General features: G+C 38.8%; 1 protein-coding gene across 3 annotated transcripts in view; it reads left to right on the forward strand.

Annotated features, from left to right (window-relative positions):
- Positions 1–715: 715 nt before the first annotated feature.
- Positions 716–24,674, forward strand: part of IWS1 (interacts with SUPT6H, CTD assembly factor 1) — a 51,715-nt gene continuing 27,756 nt past the window's right edge. The window contains exons 1-2 of one of the 3 annotated variants that reach the window (XM_069066855.1): positions 716–1,317; positions 4,461–4,576. Coding sequence is in view for 2 of the 3 variants with exons in the window: in XM_069066854.1 (XP_068922955.1) it covers positions 1,838–1,871; positions 4,461–4,576 (150 nt within the window). In the remaining variant the exon portion in view is untranslated. Of the gene's footprint in view, positions 1,318–1,501; positions 1,872–4,460; positions 4,577–24,674 lie in introns of those variants that run through there. The other 2 variants (XM_069066854.1, XM_069066853.1) reach the window with 2 other exon arrangements.

Raw genomic sequence — 24,674 nt, forward strand, 5'->3', positions numbered from 1 at the left:
TATTCTTGTTACCCAACTGCCTAAAAGCAGATTCTATATTTTTCTCTTCCCTTACATTGTGAGCTTCTAGAGAGACTATCTTTTACTTTTCATGTATCCCCAGGACTTAACACAGTGCCTGGCATATAGTAGACACTATATAAATGTTTATTCCCTTCCCTCTTAATAAATGTTTATTAACTACTAAGTTTCCTCATTAGAATGTAACCTCCTTGAAAACAAAATTTCCATCATTTCTTTATTTCTCCAGAGCCCAGAGTACGGTCTCTTGTCATTTCATTTGGACCTATGATTTTCACTTGTGTTCGAACTCCAGGAGGCAAACTTCCTCTACCCATGAAGATCTCCAAGTGTAATGTTAGTCTTAGAGAGTAACTTGGGCCACTAACAGATTGTGAGCCTGCCCTAAACATACACTAAATGTGCATCAGAGACCGAACTTTAAGTTAGATGTTTCTCATTCCAATGCAGTCTATCCACTTCAACAAGCGGCCCGTCTGCCCTGCACAAAGTAGGAGCTTAATAAATGCTCGAGTCGGAAAAACAAACCGTGTGGACCACGGTGATAACTGGAAGTTTCTGAGAAAATAATGGTTATTGTGGTTTTAAAATAAAATCATTTGGCTTTTTCCCCTTTTTCAGTAGAAATTCTCAGTTAAAAAAATAATTGTCTTGTTGTTTTTTCCCTCTTTCAATAGAAATTGATTTTTTTTTTTTTAATTCAGTGGTTCTCCCATTCCTCCGCCCCTCGCCCAAGCAATGAGCATCCAGGAAAAAAACATGCTCTTAAGCTCCAGCCAAGCTTTGTGTGAGGCGCGCTTGCCCTTCTAGCCTGGGTTCAGCCAGACTACATTTCCCAGAGGTCTCTGTTCCCACCCAGCTCTACCAATCAGAGGGCCTTAAGATGATTGCCGGGCGAAAAGCTGAAGTTAGGCCTAGCCCAAAATGAGACAAGACAGCCCCTCCCTGCTGCAGATCTCAGTTCTGAAGAGAAGGGATCACTTTGCCGCCCTAAAAACATTTCTTGAGGTATGGAGACCAAGTTGTTATTTTGGAAAAGAATAATGGTCGGAAACGTTCACACAGCCAACTTTGAAATCCAGTGTGCATCACCGCACTGACTACGCTGGCGGAGGGCAGTAGTCTCCTCGTTTCCTGGGGCATGCTTGGGGGTAGTAGTCCTGAGGTACACTCTTGCATTCTGGGAACTGTAGTCTCAGCAACTCGCCACCTACCCTTCAGGAACAGAGTGGTTTAGAAACGCACGACGAATAGGCCCGATATTGTCGGAGCAGGGGGCCGGACCCTCATCCCACGGTACGTACTTGGGTCTTATCAGGAGTTCGTGAATCTCTGCCTTCCAGGAACGCAATCGGATTATCCCTTTCAACGCTCTCCACCGCCCGTTCTCCAAAACCCTCCGCAGCCACCGTCTTCCGCTGCTCATTGGCCCTTTGACTCGTCGCGACGCCTGCGCACTAGATCCCTTTGAGGGTCTTGGGCAGGCGCCATTTTGGTCACGGAGGTGCTGCTGGGAAGCTTCTCTCCCGCCGGCTGTGGGACAAATCACGCTAGGCCGGTCCTAGGCAGCGGTCGGCGCTTTTTCCCAGAGGTTCCCAGCAGCCTCTCCGCCCCCTCACAGTTCCTCCTTGCTGCAGGTCGCTGGGACACCTCCCCCGCTTTGATTCGGGGTCTGGTAGGAGTTCCTCCTGAGCCCCAGGCCAGGCCTAGCCGGGAGCGGAGGGGAGGGGGGCGGGAGCGGAGAGGAGGCTGGGGGCGCGGCGCGGGGGGCCCGGAGCCTCCCGGTCCAGGCGCCCACCTCGGGCCCGGGCCCGCCATGGAGATGGAATATTACAGCGGCGACCAATCAGGTGAGGAGGCCCCGGGGATGGTAGGGGCAGGAAAGGGGGCGAAGGGCAGCCTCCCCGGGGAATTTCCTGTCCTGGGGACGGTCGTCATCCAGATTTGGGTCCATCTTCGGGGCCTCCGAAGGCCCCTGGGAAAAAAGAGGTAATTTTGGCGGAGCAGGGATCGGAGATCACGCCCCCCGAACTTGGAGTTCGTGCTCGGGTCGCTGCCCGGCACACAGTCGGCACCTAATGGATGCTTGCTGACCGAGCGACCGTTGTTTGCCCAGGGGGAGACCCTTTCTCCCCGAGAGTAAAATCGGTGTCGGAGTAGGAGGGGAGGCACTAGGTATCGGAGCAGTCGTCAGTTTCCAAGTCAGTTTCCCTTTGGCTAAAGAGTTGCCAGTCCGAGGGAATGCGAACTTGATGTATCTTTTCAGAGCAATGCCCTGGGCCCGAAGCTCCCCGAGCTTGCAGCTGTTCTTGCTACAGCAATCCTCAGGTGGCCGGCGGAGTCGGTCCCCGAAGCGTCTGCCCCCAAATAGCTCACCTTCATGGCGGATTGGCCGTTATTGAGTGTTTTCCTCACAAAAGTCCTTTGAGTTGAATAGCAGCGTAACAGTACTAAGCCCATTTTACGGATGAGGAAATGAAGGTTTGGAGAAATAAGGAAACTTATGGCCACGGCTATGGAGTGACTAAAATCCCAAGTTCTGAATTAGGTTTCAGGACGTAGGGCAAGTTGTTTGATGTGTAAGAAAGGAGATGGCCTAGATCGGGAGACTTGGGTTTTAGTACCCTTGATGCTTCTTACTGTCTTTGGCCCTTGGATAAGTCGTATTTCATGGATCTCAGTTTCTTCACCTATAAAAATTATTAGGTAGTACTAAGTTGGTCTCTAAAGGATATTTAAATTAATCTTTAAATAGCTTTAAACGCTCTTTAAATTCCTTTCCCATTTAGGAAGTTGCTCTGATTTTAGGCAGTGAACATATTGGAAACATGGTTCTTTTCCTTAGTGGATTCAGTAAGTGTTCTATATCAAAGGTGGTCCCCAAATGGCATTTAGCTGCTAGTAATGTTTTGCATTACACACTTGAATGTTTTTTCTCATTCTTCAATAAACAAGTCTGTTATGTCCCTTGCACTGTGCTAGGCACTAAGGATTCAGAGGCTAAATAAAAAAGAAGGAAGGAGGGAGAGAGAGAAAGAGAGCCTGCCTTCAAAGTGCTTATATTTTCTGTTCTTCCTCTCTCTGGCTTACTTGGCTTGATCACTCTTTTCTTTCTTCCATTTTTATGTCTTGAGTCTGCCAGGGGTACCTGATGTTACTGGTTAGCCCCACTGGGAAATTTTTGCCCCAGAAGTGACTAATTGCTGCTTTACAATTATAGTTTAAGGGGTGGCTAGGTGGAGCAGTGAATATAGCACTGGCCCTGGAATCAAGAGGACCTGAGTTAAAATCCAGCCTCAGACACTTAACATTTATTAGCTGTGTGACTTTGGGCAAGTCACTTAACTCCAGTTGTCCTGCCTTCCCCCCTCCAAAAAGCAAAAAAAAGAAAAAAGAATCATAGTTTAAATTTAATCCTGCTTTCACTTTAGATGAACTCTTAAAGACCTTGTAGGAAATAGTTGGCAAAATGCTTATCAAGATAAAGTGCAAGGGAATGCTTGAATGTTATTTCCTTTAATGCTTTCTAATATCCATACTACAACTTCGATTACTAAATATTTTAATCTATTTTTACCAGTATTCTTTATGTTGTAAATGTCCCAGGTAGAATCAATGGCTTTTGAGTTGGATGGTCCTAAAGTCTCAAAAGATGTTTATTGTGATTGCTGATGGACCTTTGAACACTAAAAAAAAAAAACTATAGGTCGATAGCAGTCAGGGGCAAAATAGGTGTTGAAAGTAAAAAGACCTTTTCAAACCAGTATTGGGAGTGTATCTAGAAGTTCCTATTTGAAAGCTACATATCTGTGTAGCTTTTGTGGCCTGTTTTACTTGATAGCCAAGTATGTATAAGTGTAGGTTGATTGACTTTTTTTTAAATGATTACTTCAGATCTCTCATGGGCAAAATTAATATTGGGAGATGTTGTTATATTTAACTTTTGTTAGCCAAGTACTTGTAAGTGTAGATTGACTTACTTTTTTAAATGATTACTTCAGAGCTCTCATATGCAAAATTAATATTTGGCCCTTTATATGGACCTTCATATTTGTGGATTACTTTGTGAGTTACTTTGCCATGCAGTATTTTAGGGTCTGCCAGAATGAGTTCTGATTTTCAACATGAAGTGAAAATAGTATGATCTAGTTAGCCAAATAGGAGTGATGTTTAGAGATCTTTCACTTGATCCTCCCTGGCTTTTCCATTAGTGTTTGCTAAGTTCTGCATACCTCTCATCATACTGATGTGGTTACTAGTCATACTATGACACACATAGCATTTTAAATATAAATCTAATGTAGAAACATAATGAACTTAGTTATACTATTTGTTAGTGGCAACCTTTGGCTATACTTTAAACTTAATCTTAGTTGTAGCCCAAGACATCATCCATCTTACCCTTTAAGTGGGATTTTTATTGTTTTGTTTTTGAGCAGATGATGGTGGAGCTACCCCAGTACAGGATGAACGGGATTCAGGGTCAGACGTTGAAGATGATGTAATTGAGCAGCACTCTGGATCAGACAATGGAAGTTTAGAGCATCGTTCAGAGGTATTGGTTGAACAGAATTTTGGGGGAGGATTCATTGTTGTATTTGATTAGAACTATTTCCTTTAGAGTGGATCTTGGAAATTTTGTCAGAGCTTGTCATCCAAACCTGGTGATTTGTAGGGGAGCAAGGTGGGAAGGGTGGGGAAATTAATTTAAAAGTTTTTTGGAAGTAAAAGTAGAGTTGCTTATTATTATAAATTGGCAGTGAAAGCAGTGTTGTTTGCTTTAAATTTTTAATTCTTTTATTTTCAAATATTAGGCAATTGCAGCCTTGAATGTGGGTGTAAAAAATGGATTAGCCCAATAGTGGCTTCCAGTCCTAGTCAAATTTACTGATGCCTCCGATGGCAGTAAGCATTTACAGCTTACAGAAGTAAAGTATGAGTCTTCAGTCACAGGTTTTGGAGCATATTATAAGTTTTCATCGTAAACTACAGTTTGTTAAAACTTTACTTGTGGATCTGATCCTCAAAGGCTTATCTAATTAGAACAGTATATGAGAATTTTAAAGTTAAATTGAGTTGCCTATTTTTACTGTTCAGTCAGCATGAAGTTCCAAGGCTAAGTTATTAAATTACATATGTATTAATAATCAAAGCAAAATTGAGCTTAAAAAGATATGGAGATTCAAGAACCCAAACCCTAGGTAAGTTCTTCACAAAAACACTTCAGAGTGTTCATCCTAGTCTTCAGACTAGATGGTCTCTAAGGTCTTATCTCTTTCTAACCTCATATGTATGTGCAGATAACTTAAAAACTATATTGCTACCTTCCTAGGTCGTATAGGAATATATACATACACACATATGTTGCTCTAGTAATAAAAATAAAACTAACATTACTCTAAGTTGTTATGTGTAAAATTTGAAGCACAAGGAAATAGGAACAGTAAAGACAGCTTGGTTTTTCATTTAAGTAGTACATAATTGAATTAGTGAAGAAGCATATGTGCACATGTGAAATGCAGTGAATATGTTCTCAATGTGTTTATTCCCTCCAGCAGTACAGATTGCAACCCTGTTTTCCTTCCCAATCTTTGTGTTCCCCTATAGATGCTTTACAGAGGCTCTCTACCTAATAATAGGAGTCCTTTAAAAAAAATTGTATTTCTTAAGCAGCAGTCGAGCTCTCCATCTCTTGCTCATGTTATGTATCATATGTCAGTTCGCCTTTTCCAATCATTTTTGGTATGATAGCCCTTAAACCATTTCTTTTTTATAGTTCATCATTGGGAGTAGCTTTATACCCACCATACATCACTCTGTGGTCTCTTGTATCACCTGTAACTTTAAGCCTTCAGAGATAGTGGTGTTCATAGAATCTAAGATTTAGAAGGGCCATCTAGTTCCTAAATCCAAGAAGAGAATCCTTACTCTGACAGGTTCCAAAGTGGGGTTTTTTAGTCTCTGCTTGAAGACCTTCAATGAAGAGAAACCACCCATTTCCCAAAGCAGCCTATTCTAATTTGAGACAGTTCTAATTTTAAGAAACCTTTTCCTGGCCTTGTGTTTAAATTTTCTCTTTTGCAACTTTTCTATTCATAGAACAAGTCTAATCCCTGTTCCACAGGACAGCCATTTAGAAACTTGAACACAGCTCGCATGTTCCCTGTTAGCCTTTTCCTCTCCAAGCCAAGCATCCCCAAGTTCTTCTGCTGATTCCCAAGGACATGAATTCAGGGACCTTTACCATTCTGGTTGCCCTGCTCTGGTCTTTACAGAACAATTAGTCTTGTGCTAGGGAGCGGACCAGAAGAGAGTTACAGTTCCTACACTGGTACATCACAGTGTAGCTGGGGAAGACTGGATTCACAAATATGAAATATCTGGAGAGGAGTGCAGAGCACCGTACAGTCAAGTTTAAGATGTAAAGTTGTAGAAACTCTAAAAAAAAAAAAAAGATCAGGGAGAACTGGAACAATCAAAAAACTCTGGAGGGAGCTGGAAGAGACCTCCGAACTTCTTGTCCAGCTCTCTGTTTACAGATAAGGAAACTGAAGCCCAGAGTGGCCAAGTGCACTGCCCAAGGTCACTCAGGTGGGTGAGTGGCATAGCCAGGATTTGAACCTAGTTCATCTGACTATAAATCGCTCGTCCTTTCTGATGTATCATGCTGTCCACTAGGTGCTTAGCTCCAGACTGGAGGGTGGGCAGAGAGGAGCGAGGTGGGCATGCCAGGTAAAGGAGTGATGTGGAGGCAGGAGTGGCTGTGGCCTGTGCGTCACACTTGGTGATTAGCTGCAATGAAAGGTTGATAAAAGCACTAGCAGTGAGTCAGGGGCTCCTGTCTGGTGGCACGTTTTAAAATAGTATTAGCTGTTTAAATGGCTATTTCCATAAATATGGTTGTATGTAAGTTGAATTTAGAAAGTATAATTTCATTTTCAAAAGTAAAAAATTTACCAAAAATGATTGGTTTTCCTATTTCTTTAATGACTCCTTTGGATTCTCATTCTCTTCCCAACTTCTTAATGTCGTAGGCATTACCCAGGGGTCTTTCCTAGGGTCTCCTCTCCCTCTACCCTTATTTTGTGGTCTCTAACTCTCAGAAGATTTTATTGTCTTTTGATTTCTATAACAGCATCTTCATTTACTTACATGACACCTCTTTCTACTGTGTGAAAGTGTTGGAATATACTAGGCACATAATAAATACTTGTTGCTTGACTGATCCAGATGATAGATGAGATTTAAACAGCCCATTAAGTTTTACGAAGTACTAAATTCATTGGTTTTTTTTTTTATCCAGCTTTAATCTTTCTCCTCAACTATAGTACCATGTTACCAACTTGCCTGCTGGACATTTACTAGATGTCTCATCCACATATCGAATTAATCTAATACTTAGCACGTATTAGGTACTTAATATATACTGCTTAACTAACTTCACTTACTCTCTATATCTAATCAATTCACAAATCTTATAAAACCTACTTCCATAGTATCTTTAGTATGTACAGGCATACCACAGAGATATTTCGGGTTTAATTCCAGGACCACTGCAATAAAGCAAATATCTAAATAAAGCAGTTACACTAATTTTTTTATTTTCCAGAACATATAAAAGTTATATTTATTTTTAAGTTTGCAATAGTATCATGTCTAAAAAAGCCAATGTATACCTTAATGAAAAATATTTTATTGCTAAAAAAATTCTAACCATCATCTGAGCCTTCAGTGAATTGAAATCTTTTTTCTGGTGGAGAGTCTTGCCTTGATGTTGATGCTACTGATTGATCAGGGTGGTGGTTGCTGAAAGTTGGAGTGGCTGTGGCAGTTTCTTAAAAAAAGACAAAAAGTTTGCTGCATCTATTAACTCTTCCTTTCATGAAATTTCTCTGAGATACACAGTGCTGTTTGACAGCATTTTTACCCACAGATATTGAAAAATGGGATCAATCTTCTCAAACTCTGCTGCTGCTTTATCAACTAAGTTTATGTAATATCCATAATATTTTTGTGTCTCAAAAAATAGGGAGGCTTGAGGAGGGGGAGAAAGATGGTAGATGTAGTCAGAACACACGTAACATTTATCAATGCAGTTCGTTGGGAACGAGGTTCCTGGAACCCCAAGACACTTAACAGCAGCAGCATCAGAGATCACTGATTCAAGATCACCACAGCGGATGCAATAATAATAATGGTAATTTAAAAGTTTGAAATATTGTGAGCATTACCAAAGTGGGACACAGACACAATGTGAGCACGTGCTATTGGGAAGATAGCTCCAGTAGACCTGCCTGATGCAGGATTGCCCCAAACCTGTAGTTTGTTTTTAAAAAAATACAGTATCTGCAGAGCACAAGGGCACCACTTCATCATCCCACCTGTACTGTTACATTAGCCTCTTAATTGATTTTTCTGATTCTAGTTTTGTCATTTTCCATCCATCCTCCATGTACTTGCCAAATGAATATTCCTCAGGTACAGATCTGACCTTGGCATTGCCCCACTCAAAAGCCCTCAAAGACTCCCTGTTGTCCCTTGGACTTATTCCTCACAACAACCCTATGACATAGGAATTGTCACATTTACAGGTGAGGAAAACTGAAGCTCAGAGAAATTGTGACTTAACCTTTGTCACACAGTGTAAGAAGTGAATTTGAACCCAGATCTCTCCAAGTTCAGTGTTCTTCAGGGTACTACTGTTTCCTCCTGATACCCCCTCAGCTACACTGTGATTCAGCACATTCCAAAGCTGAGCTCATTATCTCTCACCCCCCGCCCAAACTGTTATTCCATTAGTTTTGTTCATTCCTATGCCCTGTTTTTACAGCCTTGGGACTATCTTTGAGGCGTTGCCAAGTGCACATTGGTATTAATATGATGGATTTGTATGTCAGAATCTTGTACAATCCAAACATGTGCCTCAGGCTGCCTTGTGCTTTACTGAGTCCAGTGCTTATTTTGTAATCGTTAAGTACTGCACTTGTGGGCAGATCACCTAACCTCTCAGTGCCTGAGGCAATTCTTTAAGTTATTTCAAACCAGAAGTTCTATATTCTAATGACATCATAGACCTGGACCAAAGCCCCCATATTTGAATCTTAAACTGTCTTTACTTTTTCCATGAGTTGCAGAAAATTTTCTGAAAGCTTTCCTATTAACTTCACATACCTGTGTACACATATCTGTACAGAGGTTCCCAAACTTAATAGGCTTACCACCACCTTAAAAAAAAAACAAACCTACCTTTTAACATAACGTTTTTCAAAAATAATTTTCCTTCTTTCTTTTTTTGGGGGGGAAGGGGGAAGACAGGGCAGTTGGAGTTAAGTGACTTGCCCAAGGTCACAGGACTAATAAGTGTTAAGTGTCTGAGGCCAGATTTGAACTCAGGTCCTCCTGACTCCAGGGCTAGTGCTCTATTTCACTGGGCCACCTAGCTGCCCCCATAACTTTTTTTTTAGTAACACATCTTCGATTTAATAATTTATTACAAATTTGTGGGGTTTTCCCTGCATTGAAATTTTGATGGTGCAATATGGCATCGTGTAACTGTATAGTATGTTGTAAGCAAGTCATTACACACATGTATTCCTGCTGATTCATACTGGACTTCCCAACAATGTGCCTCTTGCAGGTGTGCCAACACTTAGTTGTTAAGACTTGTTTGTGGACTTGACCATTGATCAGTTATAGCTTGTGTTTTGTGCGTTTATTTGGAAAATAATGTAATCCCTAAGACTTAACATTATACAACAGATGGAACATGCATGAATGGTTTTTCAAAAGTTTCTGCTCTTTCCTTATGCTTACAGTGCCCCCTTAATTTTATTCAACACCTCCCCCAGTTGCACCATAGGCTATTACCACTGCCAAGGATGGTTCCAGCGTCTCCCAGGGGGTGGTACTTTGGGAACCTATGGTTAGGTCATTAAGTTTTATTTTATAAAGATGACAAAGTAAATGTGTGAATTGGTAGTTATCAGTGCCCTGTCATTTTTTTTTTTTAGGAGTCAATGATTGTTATCCCATTCTTTTATAATTTTCTTCCTGACATGACATTAAAAAAATCCCCTGGTAGTTTCAAGACTTTCACTTCCAACATAGATTGCCCACGTATAGTTGGTCTGACCTAGCCTCCCTTACTAAAACTTCAGTGTCTTAGATATCATTTTTCTTTTAACAAATACTAACCCATTAAGAATTGGGCTTTAGGGGCATCTAGGTGGCACAGTGAATAGAGCACTGGCCCTGGAGTCAGGAGGACCTGAGTTCAAATCTGGCCTCAGACACTTAACACAAAAACTAGCTGTGTGACCTTTAGTAAGTTACTTAACCCCAATTGCGTCTCCAAAAAGCAAAAAAAAAAAAAAAAAAAAAGAATTGGGCTTTAAATTCTACATGTGACACTGGAAAGTCTTAATATTTCCCATTGATTTGTTGCCCTCTCGGCAGTTTCATTTGTGAATGCCCTTGGAATGATACGAGTTAGGTTTTTCCCCAGGGTGTCTGCAGATTTAGTTTTTCTTTTTACTGTTTCATGAGTCTGTGGTGCTCATTATTTTCCATAGTGATTTACAAATGCATGTTTATTCCTAACTGTTTACTTTTGTGGCCATGTCTATATTTGGCAAAAACATCTTTGCTAAGTCCGGTAAAGTTCATGAGGAACTTAGTGATAATCAAAGTCAGTATCTTTATTGTTTTGCCCCCGTTTTTTAGCATCATTGGCTTTATTGAGTACTCAGTGTTGTCTTTTCATTTTTATGCATCTAATATGTTGCATTTGACTTTTAATTCTAACTAGTCAATGGTCTAACTATACAGAGATAGTCATAACAGAATTCCCATCTATTAAGAGTTGTTTTTAAATAGTATTTGGTATTCACCATGTCAAGTGATAGTAAGCAGAGAGTTCATAAGAGAATAGATCTAGAGCTGAAAGGGCCCTCAAAGGACATCTTGCCCAATCCTTTATCTAACCATCAAGGTTAATCAATTTGCCAAAGGTCACAAGGAAATATTTAATAGAGAGTGAGTTGGAGGGGGGCAGTAATTTAACTTCTCAGGGCCTCAGTTTCCTCATCTGTTAATGAGGGAGTTGGATTAGATAACTTCCGAGACCTCTTCCCACACTTTGTACAATGAAACCAACTCTGCCAACAAATACTGTATAGAAAAATTTTTAAATATTTTCATTAGGAGAGCTAATTCTTAGAATGTCATGAATGACATCTGTCAGATGAATGAATCAATCAATCACTCACTTATTAAGAGCTTACTATGTTCGCAGTACAAATAAAAAATATTGACCTTGCTCTCAAGGAGTTTGCATTCTAATGAGGGAGACAACATAGACAGGAAGTTTAGCTGCTAGTTAGATGAAAGGTTCAAAAGTCCATTAGGAGGCTGCAGCAAAGCTAATGGGACTGTCTCTTTTTTTATGTCCATTGGCCACTTCTCTGTTCAGTTGTCTTCAGTCATGTCTGACTCTTTGTGAACCCATTTGGCATTTTCTTGGCAGAGATACTGGAGTGATTTGACATTTCTCTCTCCAAGTGTCTGAGGCCAGATTTGAACTCAGGAAGACAAGTTTTCCTGACTAGGCCTAGCGCTCTGCCCACTGTACCACCTAACTGCCCTTGACTTCTCTGTTAGAGAGTGGCTTTTTATTTTGTGGCTAGGGGATGAGAAGAGACTAGGTTTCTCTGGAGTAACAAACTCCAGGCATGAAACTCTTAACGTATTTTATGTGAGAACTGCCTGGAACATTGAGAGGTTAAGTAACTTGCCCATGTTCAGACAGCTGATAATGTTAAAAGGGGAGGGGTCTTCAGCCCAAATTTTCTTGATTCCAGGACTAACCTTCTGACCTTTGTAGTACACTGCCAATCCTGGTTTTAGTATTTTCTATCAATTTCTTATGCAAAATTATCTGGGAAGTAGATGGTGATAACGACGATCAAGTAAATTATGAAAACTTTGTACAAACAGTGACAGCAAAGTAAAGATCATAAAGAAGGTCCTAAATTTCTTGTGCAGAATCGTTGCTATGCACTCTATGATATCTTTACTTTGCTGTCACTGTTTGTACAGTTTTCATAATTTCAGAAATTTTCTGTAAAAGAAACCCTTTTAGGGGAAACACTTTACTGTTAAAAGGAATTGCATGTATCAGGAGTAATTAGGACTTTGTTCTTCTATGTCTTTCTTCTCTTTATCTTACCATTAATTGTTCTGAAATTTTATTTTGGGAAATTAATCAAATGATATCTTGTGTTTGGCTTACTCTAGTTATAGATAGCCAAGCCCTTCTGTACAAGTAAGTTAAGCTAGAGTTTACTCAAATGAGAGCACACCTGAGTGAGATATGCCTTCCTCCCTCCTTCCCTTCCTGCATTCCTCCTGTCCTTTATAAGAAATAGTTTTCTTTAAAAGCTGTCAGCATGATGTTGAAGTATGGAGTTGTGATTCTTCATGACTGTGGTCAGCAACGTGTAGTTAAAATTGCATTAATGAAAACAAGTGAATTATCCAGATAATTGTATGCTAATTTTGGGGGTACTACTTTTTCTGTATCAGAATGCATTTTCTTTTGTTGTTATTTGATTTTTAAACTTTGTTAAACCACTTAATCTATCTTGCCTCAATCCATCCCAAATTGTATTTTTTTTTTCCTGGTAAAAAAAATTTTAGAGATGTGGCACTGGAAGAGAGGTTAAAATGGCAGGACCCGAGATGATGAGATGATGATTTGTTTGTATAGAGCAGTGGTCTCCAAACTTGTGTGTGTGTGTGTGTGTGTGTGTGTGTGTGTGTGTGTGTGTGCGCGCGCGTGCATGTGTGTACACTCCATCAGTAAACACTTTTTGAATATGCAGCCCTCTGTGTGTATTTGTATATATATTTACTTATTTATGGATGATATACATGTTCTTATGCTTGGGTACATGACAAAACTTAAATAGAAATAAAAATTTTATACAATAAAAAATAGAGATAATTTTTGATTCTGGAGTGAATTAGGAGTCACAAGAATTTGAATAGTAAGGGATTGATATGGTTAGACATGAATTTTAGGGAAAATACTTTGGCAACAGAGTGGAGGATGGATTGGAGAGGAGCAAACTTTGAGGTAGGGAAATCAATTAGAAGGGCGTTACAATAGCCCAGGGGAGGGGTAATATGAATCTGAACCAAAGTGGCGGCTGTGTGACAGGAGAGATGTGTGTTAGAGGTGTTGAAGACAGTGTTTGCCAGTTGATTGTATAGAGTGAAGAGTGCCGAGGTTTTGAACCTGGATGGACGATGTTGCCTTTGACTGACATTAACAGGGAAATCTGGAAGGAGGAGAATTTGGGAGGACAGTATGATGATGAAATGAGATTTTTTATGCAAACTGCGATGGGCCTTTTCAGTCTGTGGCTTCACTCTTTTCTGCCCAGTGAAAAGAGGTAGAGGCAGGGATACTCCTCTTACTCACTGGTCCCTGCCCTACAGCACTAAGCCCCTCTTAACGGGATGCCTGTCACACAGGGAGGTGAAATGGGGTAGGGAGGGAGGGAGGTTGGGGCAATTTTTCCAATGGCAACTTTGTGCCTGCTGCTCTGGTACCCAGTAGCAGTCAGGTGATAACTTCTGAGGGGACAAATGCCTGGCCCAGAAGAGGGAAAGTTTGGGAGTTTGTACAACTTGAGGGGGGTTGTTGAAGAATAAGTGTGTATAGTTGTTTCATAGATGAACCCCATGATTGACTATCCTGGAAAGGGGGCATTGAGACCCATATTGACACTCTCTAATTAGTCGTTTTCGCATAACTCATTGGGATCAGGCCATACATAATAATACTTCTGCTTTGGAAACCACTGATTGAGAGGAAGAACCACAAGGATAAACCTTAGGGTATTCCATTTTAATGGACTGAAGATTAATGTAGAGAGTATCTTTACACTGAGCTGCAGTGAATTCATCTGCCATTCAAACATTTCTTAGCTCCATCTTCTGCATTCCCCTCCCCCAAAAACACTACCACTGCCAGCAAGTAGGACTTTGAACTGATATCTAAACAACTGAAAAACCCTGATTAAATCAGAATTGATAGTGAGAGTGATTTAAATCAGAGTTCTTAAGAGTGATTTAGATGGACAGAGTAACTTGTACTTTTATATAATCGTTTCATCTTGAGATGTAAACATCAAATTCCAAAGTTCAGCTGATTTCTTTTTTGTTTTTGTTGTATTTAATTAATTAATTTTTAGTTTTCAGCATTGATTTCCATGAGCTTTTGAGTTTTTAATTTTCTCCACCTCCCTCCCCAAGACAGCATTCAATCTGATATAGGCTCTACATATACATGCTTATTAAACATATTTTCACTTTAGTTATGTTGTAAAGAAGAATTAGAACAAACGGGAGGAACCATGAGAAAGAAAAAACAAAATGAAAAAAAGAGAGCAGATAGTATACTTCAATCTGCATTGATTCCACAGTTCTTTCTCTGAATGTAGATGGCATTTTCCATCATGAGTCTTTTGGAGTTGTCTTAGATTCTTGCATTGCCGACAAGAGCTAAATCTATCAAAGTTAGTCATTGCACAGTGTCACTTACACGGTGTACAGTGTTCTCTTGGTTTGGCTCATTTCACTCAGCATCAGTTCATATAAGTCTTTCCAGGTTTTTCTGAAGTCTACCTGCTCATCATTTCTTATAGCACAGTAATATTCCATTACATTCATATATAACAACTTGTTCGTCCATTCCCCAGTTGATGGGCATCCTCTCCATTTCCAATTCTTGGCCACCACAAAAAGAGCTGCTATAAATCTTTTTGTACATGTGGGTCCCTTTCCCATTTTTATAATCTCTCTGGGATACAGCCCTAGAAGTGGTATTGCAGGGTCAAAGATGTGCACATTTTTATAGACCTTTGAGCGTAGCTCCAAATTGCTCTCCAGAACAGTTGGATCAGTTCACAACCCCACCAACAATGCAGTAGTGTTCCAGTTTTCCCACATCTTCTCAGCATTTATCATTTTCCTGTTTTGTCATGTTAACCAATCTGATATGTATGATGTGATATCTAAGAGTTGTTTTGATTTGTATTTCTCCAATCAATAGTGATTTAGAGCATTTTTTCGTATGATTATAGATAGCTTTAATTTCTTCATCTGAAAAGTACCTGTTCATATACTTTGACCATTTATCAATTAGGAAATGACTTATATTCTTATGAATTAGACTCAGTTCTCTATATATTTTAGAAATGAGGCCTTTATCAGAGATACTGGTTGTAAAAATTCCCAGTTTTCTGCTTCCCTTCTGAAGCAGCAAGCACCCCAAGCGTCCTCAGGGTTTGCTGCCAATACAGGTTCTTGGATCTGCTTTGATAAAGGGAAGCAACTCAAAACGGGTTAACAAGCTTACTTTAATCAGTCCAACATGTATCGTTTACCTAGTTCAGGGGAAAAAGGTCAGCACCCCGAACTTCAAAGTATACAGGCAGAATTATCAAGACAGAAACAGATCAAGTAGACAGCTTTCCAAACTGTCCAACCATTACATCCATACCGAATCAACGGCGGGGTGGGGGGGGGGGGGGGGGGGGGGGGGGGGGCCCTCTGGACAACAGCTTCCCATAATCCAGATCAAATCACAGAACACTTATATAGCCTTCTCCTGGCTTAGAGAATGTAATAACCTTATTGACTCACTGGCCAATCAAGAAGTATCTACTGAAAAACAAGCCTCCCACCCCAGGCTCCAGGTGCACTTTAGCCTAGGGGCAGGGAAGATCTTTAAATTTACATTCCCATTACACCTTCTAATCTTGGTTGCATTGGCTTTGTGCAAAAACTTTTCAATTTAATGTAATCAAAATTAACCATTTTGCATTTCATAATGTTCTCTATCTCTTGTTTATTCATAAATTTTTCTATTCTCCATAAATCTGACAAGTTATTCCTTGCTCTCCTAATTTGCTTATAGTATTAGCCTTTATATTTAAATCATGTATCCTTTTTGACCTTATTTGGCATACGGTGTAAGATGTTGGTCTATGCCCAGTTTCTGCCATACTATTTTCCAGTTTTCTGGGCAGATTTTGTCAAATAGTGAGTAGTTGAATTGATTTCTAACTAATGGTCTTCCTTGAGCTTTGAATGTCCAAGGATCCTTAGAAACTGGGTTGATAGCTTTCTTCAGTCCTTAGTTACATGAAAGCCCCAAGACTTTTTAATGCCCACCATTGAATTTGTGACCTAATATTTCTACCTAAGGAAAAAGAAAGATGAGAAACTGTCTAGCCGAATATCTCTTTTCATAAACTGATGTTTGAATAGTTATTCAGTATTCAATAATATTCCATGTTATTTTTCTTTAGAGACTAATATTTAAAAGGAATATAATTTGATTTTTTGTACATTTGCATAGCCCTCTAAAAGTAAATTATTCTGTAGACAAATAAAAACTGGGAATAACACTCCTGTATTTCTTGAGACTGCTGAGACTTCCATCAGATGCATCATCTTTAAGACACTGGTCAACATGCAAAGAATAGATGAAAATTTTGTAGGCTATAAAGAAATGGAGATTTAAAAAAATTATTTTGGCAAGGTTGTTTTAGTTATTTACAATAAGTATTTAGCTTCAGTTTCCTTATACAGCTATTGCTTTTATCTATAAATAATATTTCTATTATTTGTAGATCAACTCCTGGTTTATAATGGAAATGTATAAAAATTTTATCTTAAGGGGCGGCTAGGTGGCACAGTGAATAGAGCACCAGCCCTGGAGTCAGGAGGACCTGAGTTCAAATTCAGCCTCAGACACTTAATGCAAAAACTAGCCATGTGACCTTGGGCAAGTCACTTAACTCCAATTGCCCTCCAAAAAGCAAAAAAAAAAATTTTTTCTGTCTTAAAATACTTAATGCATTGGGGAATATTTTACACATGTAGAACAGCATACTTTCTATTGAACCTGCCTATTCTGTTCATTACTAAGCCCATTCCAAACCATTTGTTTCACCTATTTCCTGACTTTTATTCAGCTGTGCCCTTAAGAAGACCCACTCTCTCTAGTCAACAAACTAATATATCCTGAGGCTTTTCAACTGATACTGCTCCCATCTTGTTTTAACCAAAACTATACTTTTCCCTGAGAATACATTAGAACCAGTTCCTTTGGAGGCTATTCCTTGATTATAGTCACTGTGACTTTGAACAAGTCATTTAACATCCCTGGGCCTCACTTGCCTTACCTAATAGGTAGCCGGTGATCTAAACTGGAGGAAGAATGGACGGATCTTTGCTCTTTCTATTGTTGCTTCTCTTATCACTGATCCCTAGTGACCTTTTCCCTTTGAAATCTGTCCAATCTCGTTTATGAAACACTTTCCCTAATTCTTGATGTTGTCATCCATTGACCTCCTCCAGGTCATTCTCCCAATTTTTTCAGGTATTTTTAAAGTAACTACTTCTTGGTATTTTTTTCTGTTGCATCTGCTGCTATCATTCTTGAGGACTTCCCTAACAACCTGTCATTCTTGGGGACTTCCCTAACACACAGCTCCTTAATTTCAAGTCTAATAACTTTCTTATATACCTAATTTACTTTACCATCTCTTGAAGTCACGCCTCCAATAGCCGTAACATCTCTGAATGTAATTTCCTGTCTCCTTCCGTTTTCTCCTACTAAACATACTTTTTGCCTTAGCAGTACAGTTTGCACACAATGAAATATAACTCTTGGTGTTCAAGACCATCTTGGGGCTAGATTTGTAGGCGTAGAGGGAGGAGGAATTGAGACATCAGTGGCAAAATTATCAGTGGCCAAAAATCATTTGATGACTTTGAGTATAATTCCTGCATAAATATATTCACTTATTCATTGGAAAAAAAAGTTGAAAGCAAGTGCAACATGGCCGCTTCACCAGACTAACATGACAGAAGTGCCGCACAATGGTTATTTGGTAAGTTACATGCAAACAAGGTCAGTTTTGAGTCAACTCATGTCATTAGGCACTGACAGCAGTGAACAGCATCTCACCATCAGCAGGCAGAGGCTCATGGTACCTCTCAGTTGTGTTTTCAGGCTGCTTGCTCCATTTATTTTGTTTTTGACTAAATGCTTCACTATTATTATAGAGCCCACAATACAAAACTCATTCCAAAGCTTCAGTTTGGATGTGCACATCACTGAAAATGGTCCATTCTCTCAATATTCTGGTGGTGGTCATCACAGAATTGTCTGATGAATGATTTATGTCTTGATATTTTTCCTTTCCAACAAGGATACATTGCCTACAGTGGATTTAAAGCTTATAAAAGTTGAAGTACCAGTGTCTAGCTTATTTTCATAATCATCTCATATCAGCTATCAGAGTATGGTTACTATTCCCATATGTTGGCATTATAGTCTTCTAAAGGCTGTATTCAATTGACACTCAATCCACATACATTAAATTCTATTCTGTTGACAGCTGATACACAGAAAAAATGTCAGTAGTCATGTAATTATTTTATTCTTCAACAAGCTACCTTAGGTACACTGTGTGTGAAAACTTAGCTTTACTGTCTAAATTCTGTATACTCTGAAACTTTTAATTTGATGGCCCTTTAAATAGTACCACGGTATATGTCTACCATAGACCACACAAAGCAGGTTTTAAAATGCTTATTGTAAAGGGTTAAGAACTCATTGCTTAGATATTTAAGATACAACTTTATTATAATCTAAATGAAAAAGGAATGGGAAAAGCAATAATGTACAAGAGTCACCACTGAACATTGTAATGGGATTCTAGTGGTGTGAAGGGAGCCATAGTTGCAGTTCAAAATAGTTCAATATACAGGTCTGAAATATTAATTATATATATATATATAAATTTTTTTTTTTAAGCAATTGGGGTTGAGTAGCTTGCTGAAGGTTACACGGCCAGGTGTTTCTGGGTGGGTGCTAAGTGTCTGAGCCCGGATTCAATCCCAGGTCATCCCCGACACTGGGGCCGGTGCTCTTACTCGCTGTGCTACCTGGCCACCCCGTTAATTCTATATTTTTAAACTGCTCAGTTCACTCCAGAGTTCATTCCTCTCCTTCAAGACCTCAAAGATGAAGCATATGTTCTGCCCAGTTCTACACCACTGACATCATAGGACAGTTGCCTCTGAAACTGGACCTCTGGTATGGGGCGCTGGTTTTGTTCCTTACAGGTCATCATCTTGATCAGGGAGCTCAGCTGTCTGAGCGGTCGGTAGCCAAAAGAAGGACTTCTCAAAGTTGTAGTTATATTTGACTGAAATGTCCTAGTACTAGAGATTCTTCTTTCTCTGGGAGACAGTTGGTTTCACCTTCACTTTTCTATCCGTAATATCTACTCTGTAGCTACATAACACTATAGGGAGATTTTCATGTGCTCATCCCAGATCTTTATGCCAGTTAGGTACATTCTTATAAGTTACTCTTGATGTTACATCAAATTTTATAATGGTGCCCTGAGCTTGGGTGTAATTAATGATCACCTCTAAGATCACCAAATTTCCCTTGGACAACTGTTTCTCATACATTTAATTTAATAGTACCTCTTTAGTTAGTATGAAACTGAAAGGAATGAACCTTAATACCTAAGGTGTAGCTACATACTTCTCAAATTCACCCGTCAAGTGACATTTTACAAATGTGACTTTTCCAGTACCTCCATCACCAACTAATACAAGTTTGAACTACACTTAGGGTTCTCCTTGAGCAGTCATCATAATGATTCTTCCAGAAACATTTCCATTTCAGCCTCACTGAAATCTGCTTGCTTCGTTTGAAGGAGAGATGTGTGAATTGAAAGTTAATCTTTCTGGGTTAAAATAGTATATTTCTCATCACTGTTCATTTTGGTGAGTAAAATATAATGAACAGGTTTCCAAAAAACCTTCCATTTTTAAAAATTAGAAATAATTCAAGATATTTATTCATTAGACATTTTTAAGAATGAAATATAATTGTCCTAATTTTTGAGTAAAATTATATGAAAAAAAATCCACTGGAATACGTGAAACGCACACATCAATAGAGAATGTTTAGGAAATAATAGAAGTACAAAATGAAAAGCACAAATCTAGAGAATACAATTTTGTGAGGTTCACAGGGTGGTGTTTTTTTTTTTTATTAAATATTTTTGTAAGCAAAAATCTGCCTTCTCTCCCTTTTATTTCCTTCCCTCTCCCTTGAAGAAGAATGAAAAACAAAATGCCTGTCAAAAATATATATAATCAAACAAAACAAATTTCTATAATGGTGATTGATGCCTTTTTAAAAATATCAGATTCTGTACTCTCAGTCTTTCTCTTTATCAGGAAATGGGTAACCCATTTCATCATGAATCCTCAGAAATTATGGTTGGTCACTACATTGATCAAGAGTTCCTAAGTCATGGGGCGGCCAGGTAGCACAGCGAGTAAGAGCACTGGCTCCAGTGTCGGGATGAACTGGATCAAATCTGGGCTCAGATACTCAGCACCACACCCAGAAACACCTGGCCGTGTAACTTGCTCAAGCAAGTTACTTAACCCCGATTGCTTTAAAAAAAAAAAAGAGTCTTTCTAAGTTGTTTGTTTTTACAATAATATTGCTGTCATTGTATAAATTGTTCTTCTCACTTCACTGCATCTGTTTGTACAAGTCTTCTCAGGTTTTTCTGAAACTATCCCTTTCATCATTTCTTACAGCTCAGTAATATTCCATCACATTCATATACCATAATTTGTTCAGCCAATCCCCACTTGATGGGGATCCTTTCATTTTACAATTCTTTGCCACTCCGCAAAGAGCTGCTATAGATATTTTTATACATCTTTAGTTTGTTTTGCTTAGAATCAGGCCCTTGTGTCATCTGCTTTCCCTCTTATTCCCCTCTCTCCCTTGTCCCCTTTCCTTTCTGTTTCCCTGTTTAGTGAAATGCATTTCTGTACCAAACTATGAGTATGTATTCTTTCTTCCTTTGACCAGTTTAGATGAGAGTGAGGTTCCAGTGTCAGTCACTCCTCTCACTCAGTCCTCTTTGTTTGTCTCAATGACTACTTGCCTTCCCCCATAATGTGGAATGATTTTCCCTAACTTCTTTCTTTCTCCTTTTGTTTATTCTGCTTTTCCTCCACATCCATTCTTCTTTTAAGATCAGCAAAACTACTCCCAGGCCTTTTCTGTGACCTGTGATAATTATAGGGTTCAGAGAGAACAGGTGTATTATCTCCTAATATTTGAGCGCAAGGGGTTTAATTTTGTTTGGTCTTTTATTATTGTTCATTCCTGTTTGCCTCTTTATGTTTTTCTGTACTCCTCAATATGTGCTTCAAAATTTCTAGGCAGTTCTGTTTTTTTTTTTTTTTATCTGGAATGCTTGGATGTCCTCTATTTCATTAAAAATCCATTTTCCTACCTGTAGGATTATACTTAATTTTGCTGGGTAAGTTATTCTGGTTATAAGCCTTTGTCCTTAGCCTTTTGAAACAAAATATCCTACACTCTCTGCTCCTTTATGATGGTGGCTGCTAAATTGTGTGCATTGCTGACTGTGGTCCTTGGTATTTGAATTCTGTCTGCTTGCAGATTTTTGTCTGACCTGGAAGCTCTGAATTTTGACTGATATTCCTGAGAGTTTTCATTTTGGAGTTTCTTTCAGGAGGTGATGGGGATTTTTTCTATTTCTGCTTTACCTTTGGATCCTAAAAGATCTGGAAATATGATGTCGAAGTTCTTTTTTTGGTCGTGACTTTCAGGTAGTACAGTGATTCTTATATTTTCTCTCTTCAGTCTGTTTTCCAGGTCAGTTGGTTTTTGCAGTAAGGTGCCTTTTTTTTTCTTTGAGACTTTTGTTTGAGTTCTCGTTTTCTTATGAAGGAAGCCATTAGCTTTCATTTGGTCCATTCTCATTTTCAGAGAATTTGTTGCTTGAACAAGATTTTGTGCCTCTTGTATTTCCAATTATTTTTTTTTCCTTAGCTATCATTTCTTTCCAATTTTTTCCTCTAGTGTTCTAATTTCACTTAAAAAAACCTGTTAAACTTTTGTTTAATCTCTAACAGGAATTCTAGTTGGATCTGCTACCCAAGCTGCATAGTGCTTGAGGCTTTGCTTCTGAGATATTTTGGAACCATTCTTTTATTCTGGGTTTGTGTCTTGATTATCCCTGTTACCACAATAGCTTTTAGGGGGGAATTCTTTTTGTTGTTGTTGTTATTTTTGTTAATTTGTCCAACCTACCTTCCTGACTTCAGACTTGATTTTAGGTCTGGGCTTGGCACTCTTCTTTATGCCCCAGCCTAGGTCTCATCCCTCTCATCCCTCTTGTCCTGAGACCTCTCTGATTATTTCCGTATACACACTTCAGTTAAATCCCAATCAGGATTCAATCTGGTACCTTTTCTAGATGCACTTGGAGGAGTGCGAGTGGGATGGGGTGCAGGTGTTGATGTACTTATTCCTGCTGCTTTACTAGGTTGTACCCATAAAGTTGTGTTATTGATGGGAAGGAAGGACTGGTATCTTTTCATTAGCTGTAGATCATATAAAACTTAATAAATAGAGACTGTGTTGAAAGGGTTCACATAGAAAATGTTGAACAGAGCAAGAAAATTTTTCCAGGAAAAATTCAGTTCTTTTAAAAAGCAAAAAGAACCTTTTCTGAAACCATGTTTGTGTCATCAAAAGAGTTGTTTATGCATATAAAGTTGCTTACAAATTTGCTAAGTGTAAAAATACTTATTTGATGGGAGAAATGTTTGTTCTGCCAACAGCTATTAATATTGTTGGGATGATTCTTATCAAATCATGCAAAACAGCTTTAAAAGGTTCTACTTGTACATGGAAAAATAGTTATCCAAATGCATGGAACCATGGACCCCTTTCTGATCAATTAATTGAGAAACTAAAATCTTTCTGTATGGCATTATAAATAAACGAAGCAACGGATAGAGTTAAAGCTACTCATTTGATAACATATATTTGATATTTTGCTGAAACTCAGGGAATATTTATTACTTTAAAAAACTATCGACAAACTGCTATATTGAGATAAATTTTAATCTATAAGAACCTATGAATTTTTAAATGAAAATGATTTTATTAGAATTGTATTGGATTCTGTACTGAGGCCAAATTAGTTGATGTCCAGATAACATACAGGTCTATAAGCACTAGAGGAAAATGTAACCCTTTTTATATTTTGGACAGATTTCTTACTTCACAATCACTTCTATCAAGTCTAGTCAACATGAATTTATCAAGTGTGTACTGATCATTGTGCCAAGCTCTGGAGATACAGAGAAAGGCAAAATGAGACCACCCTTGAGGAGCTCACAGTCTAATAGGAGAAAACAGGAAAACAATTGTGAATTAAAAAGATATATGCAAATTGGAAATAATCTCAAAGGGAAGGCACTAACTTAAAGAGGAGTGGGAAAGGCTTCTTACAGAAACTTGAAGGGATCCAGGAGACAGAGATGAGGAGGCAGAGTCAGAGAATCAGGAAATGGAGTGATGGAATGTCTTGTGAAAAGAACAGAAGGGAAGCCAGTGTCACCACATCGTAGAATATATGGAGGGGATAATTTTCCAAGTTGTTATAAGAATAATCAACTTTATTTTTTGAAGAATCTTTGCAAAATTTTGTGATAATTTGAGATTTTAATATTTGGTAGACATTTTTGAAAAATTGGTCACTCTGAGTAAATCATTTACTAAGTGTCTACAACATGCTAGATAGGCACTGTGTGCTAGTTGCTGAGAACAGTCCCAGCTTTCAGGGAGGTTGCATTCTGCCATGGGAGACCATGTGCATGAACAAGAATATTTCTTGGGATTCAGTAATATTCCTCATTCATATGCCAAAACTTAATTGGGAGTTCCCATAGTTAATAGACAGCTTTGCCATACAGTTGATATCATTCATTCTCCATATGATCTCAGCCCATTCTGAAAAATTTTTATGCTGAGTATTATTTTTCTCTGCTGGTAGACTGGTTGGCAGTGTTCAAGGTAGGGAGGTTCATAGCTCAGATATTGAATGTATTCTTATTCAAGCAACTGGGCACTTGGTATTATGTAATTACTAAAAGTAAGGATCCTTATCTGCGTTAAATTAGGGGACACACGACATAAGTAAAATGCAAGATACAATATGAAAATGCCAATAAGAAATTTTAGGTGTTATAATTCAATGGAGAGAGAGATTACATAGAGCTTGGGAGTCATGGGAGCAGAAAAGTTCTCGTAGAAGAGGTGGCTTTTGAACTGGACCTTAAAGGTAGACTAGAAATAAGACAGGCAGAAGTAGAGGTGGGGAGTTCATTTCAGACAGAGGGAACATTGTGAGGAGAGGTATAGTTTATGTTTGGTGAATAGCTGGTCGCCTTTGACTGGAACATAGAATGTGGGAATTTGGAAAGCAGTATGACATAAGCCAAATTATAGGGAGACATAAGAAACAGTACAGTATGAGATGTTGGGTCCTGTGAATTCAGTCCTTGTTCTGCTCTTTACTGTGTGATTTGGGCAGATAATTAAACCTCTCTGGGCTTTAATTCTTTTTTATTTAAAATGACAGGACTAGATTTTATATGACCTCTGTGGGTCCCTTCTAGCTCTAAATTATGAAAACATGAAATAT

The sequence above is a fragment of the Petaurus breviceps genome, unplaced genomic scaffold (genome assembly GCF_028583685.1).
Source record: "Petaurus breviceps papuanus isolate PSGF00001 unplaced genomic scaffold, PetGlider_PUasm1.0 90731, whole genome shotgun sequence".
Classification (NCBI taxonomy): domain Eukaryota; kingdom Metazoa; phylum Chordata; class Mammalia; order Diprotodontia; family Petauridae; genus Petaurus; species Petaurus breviceps.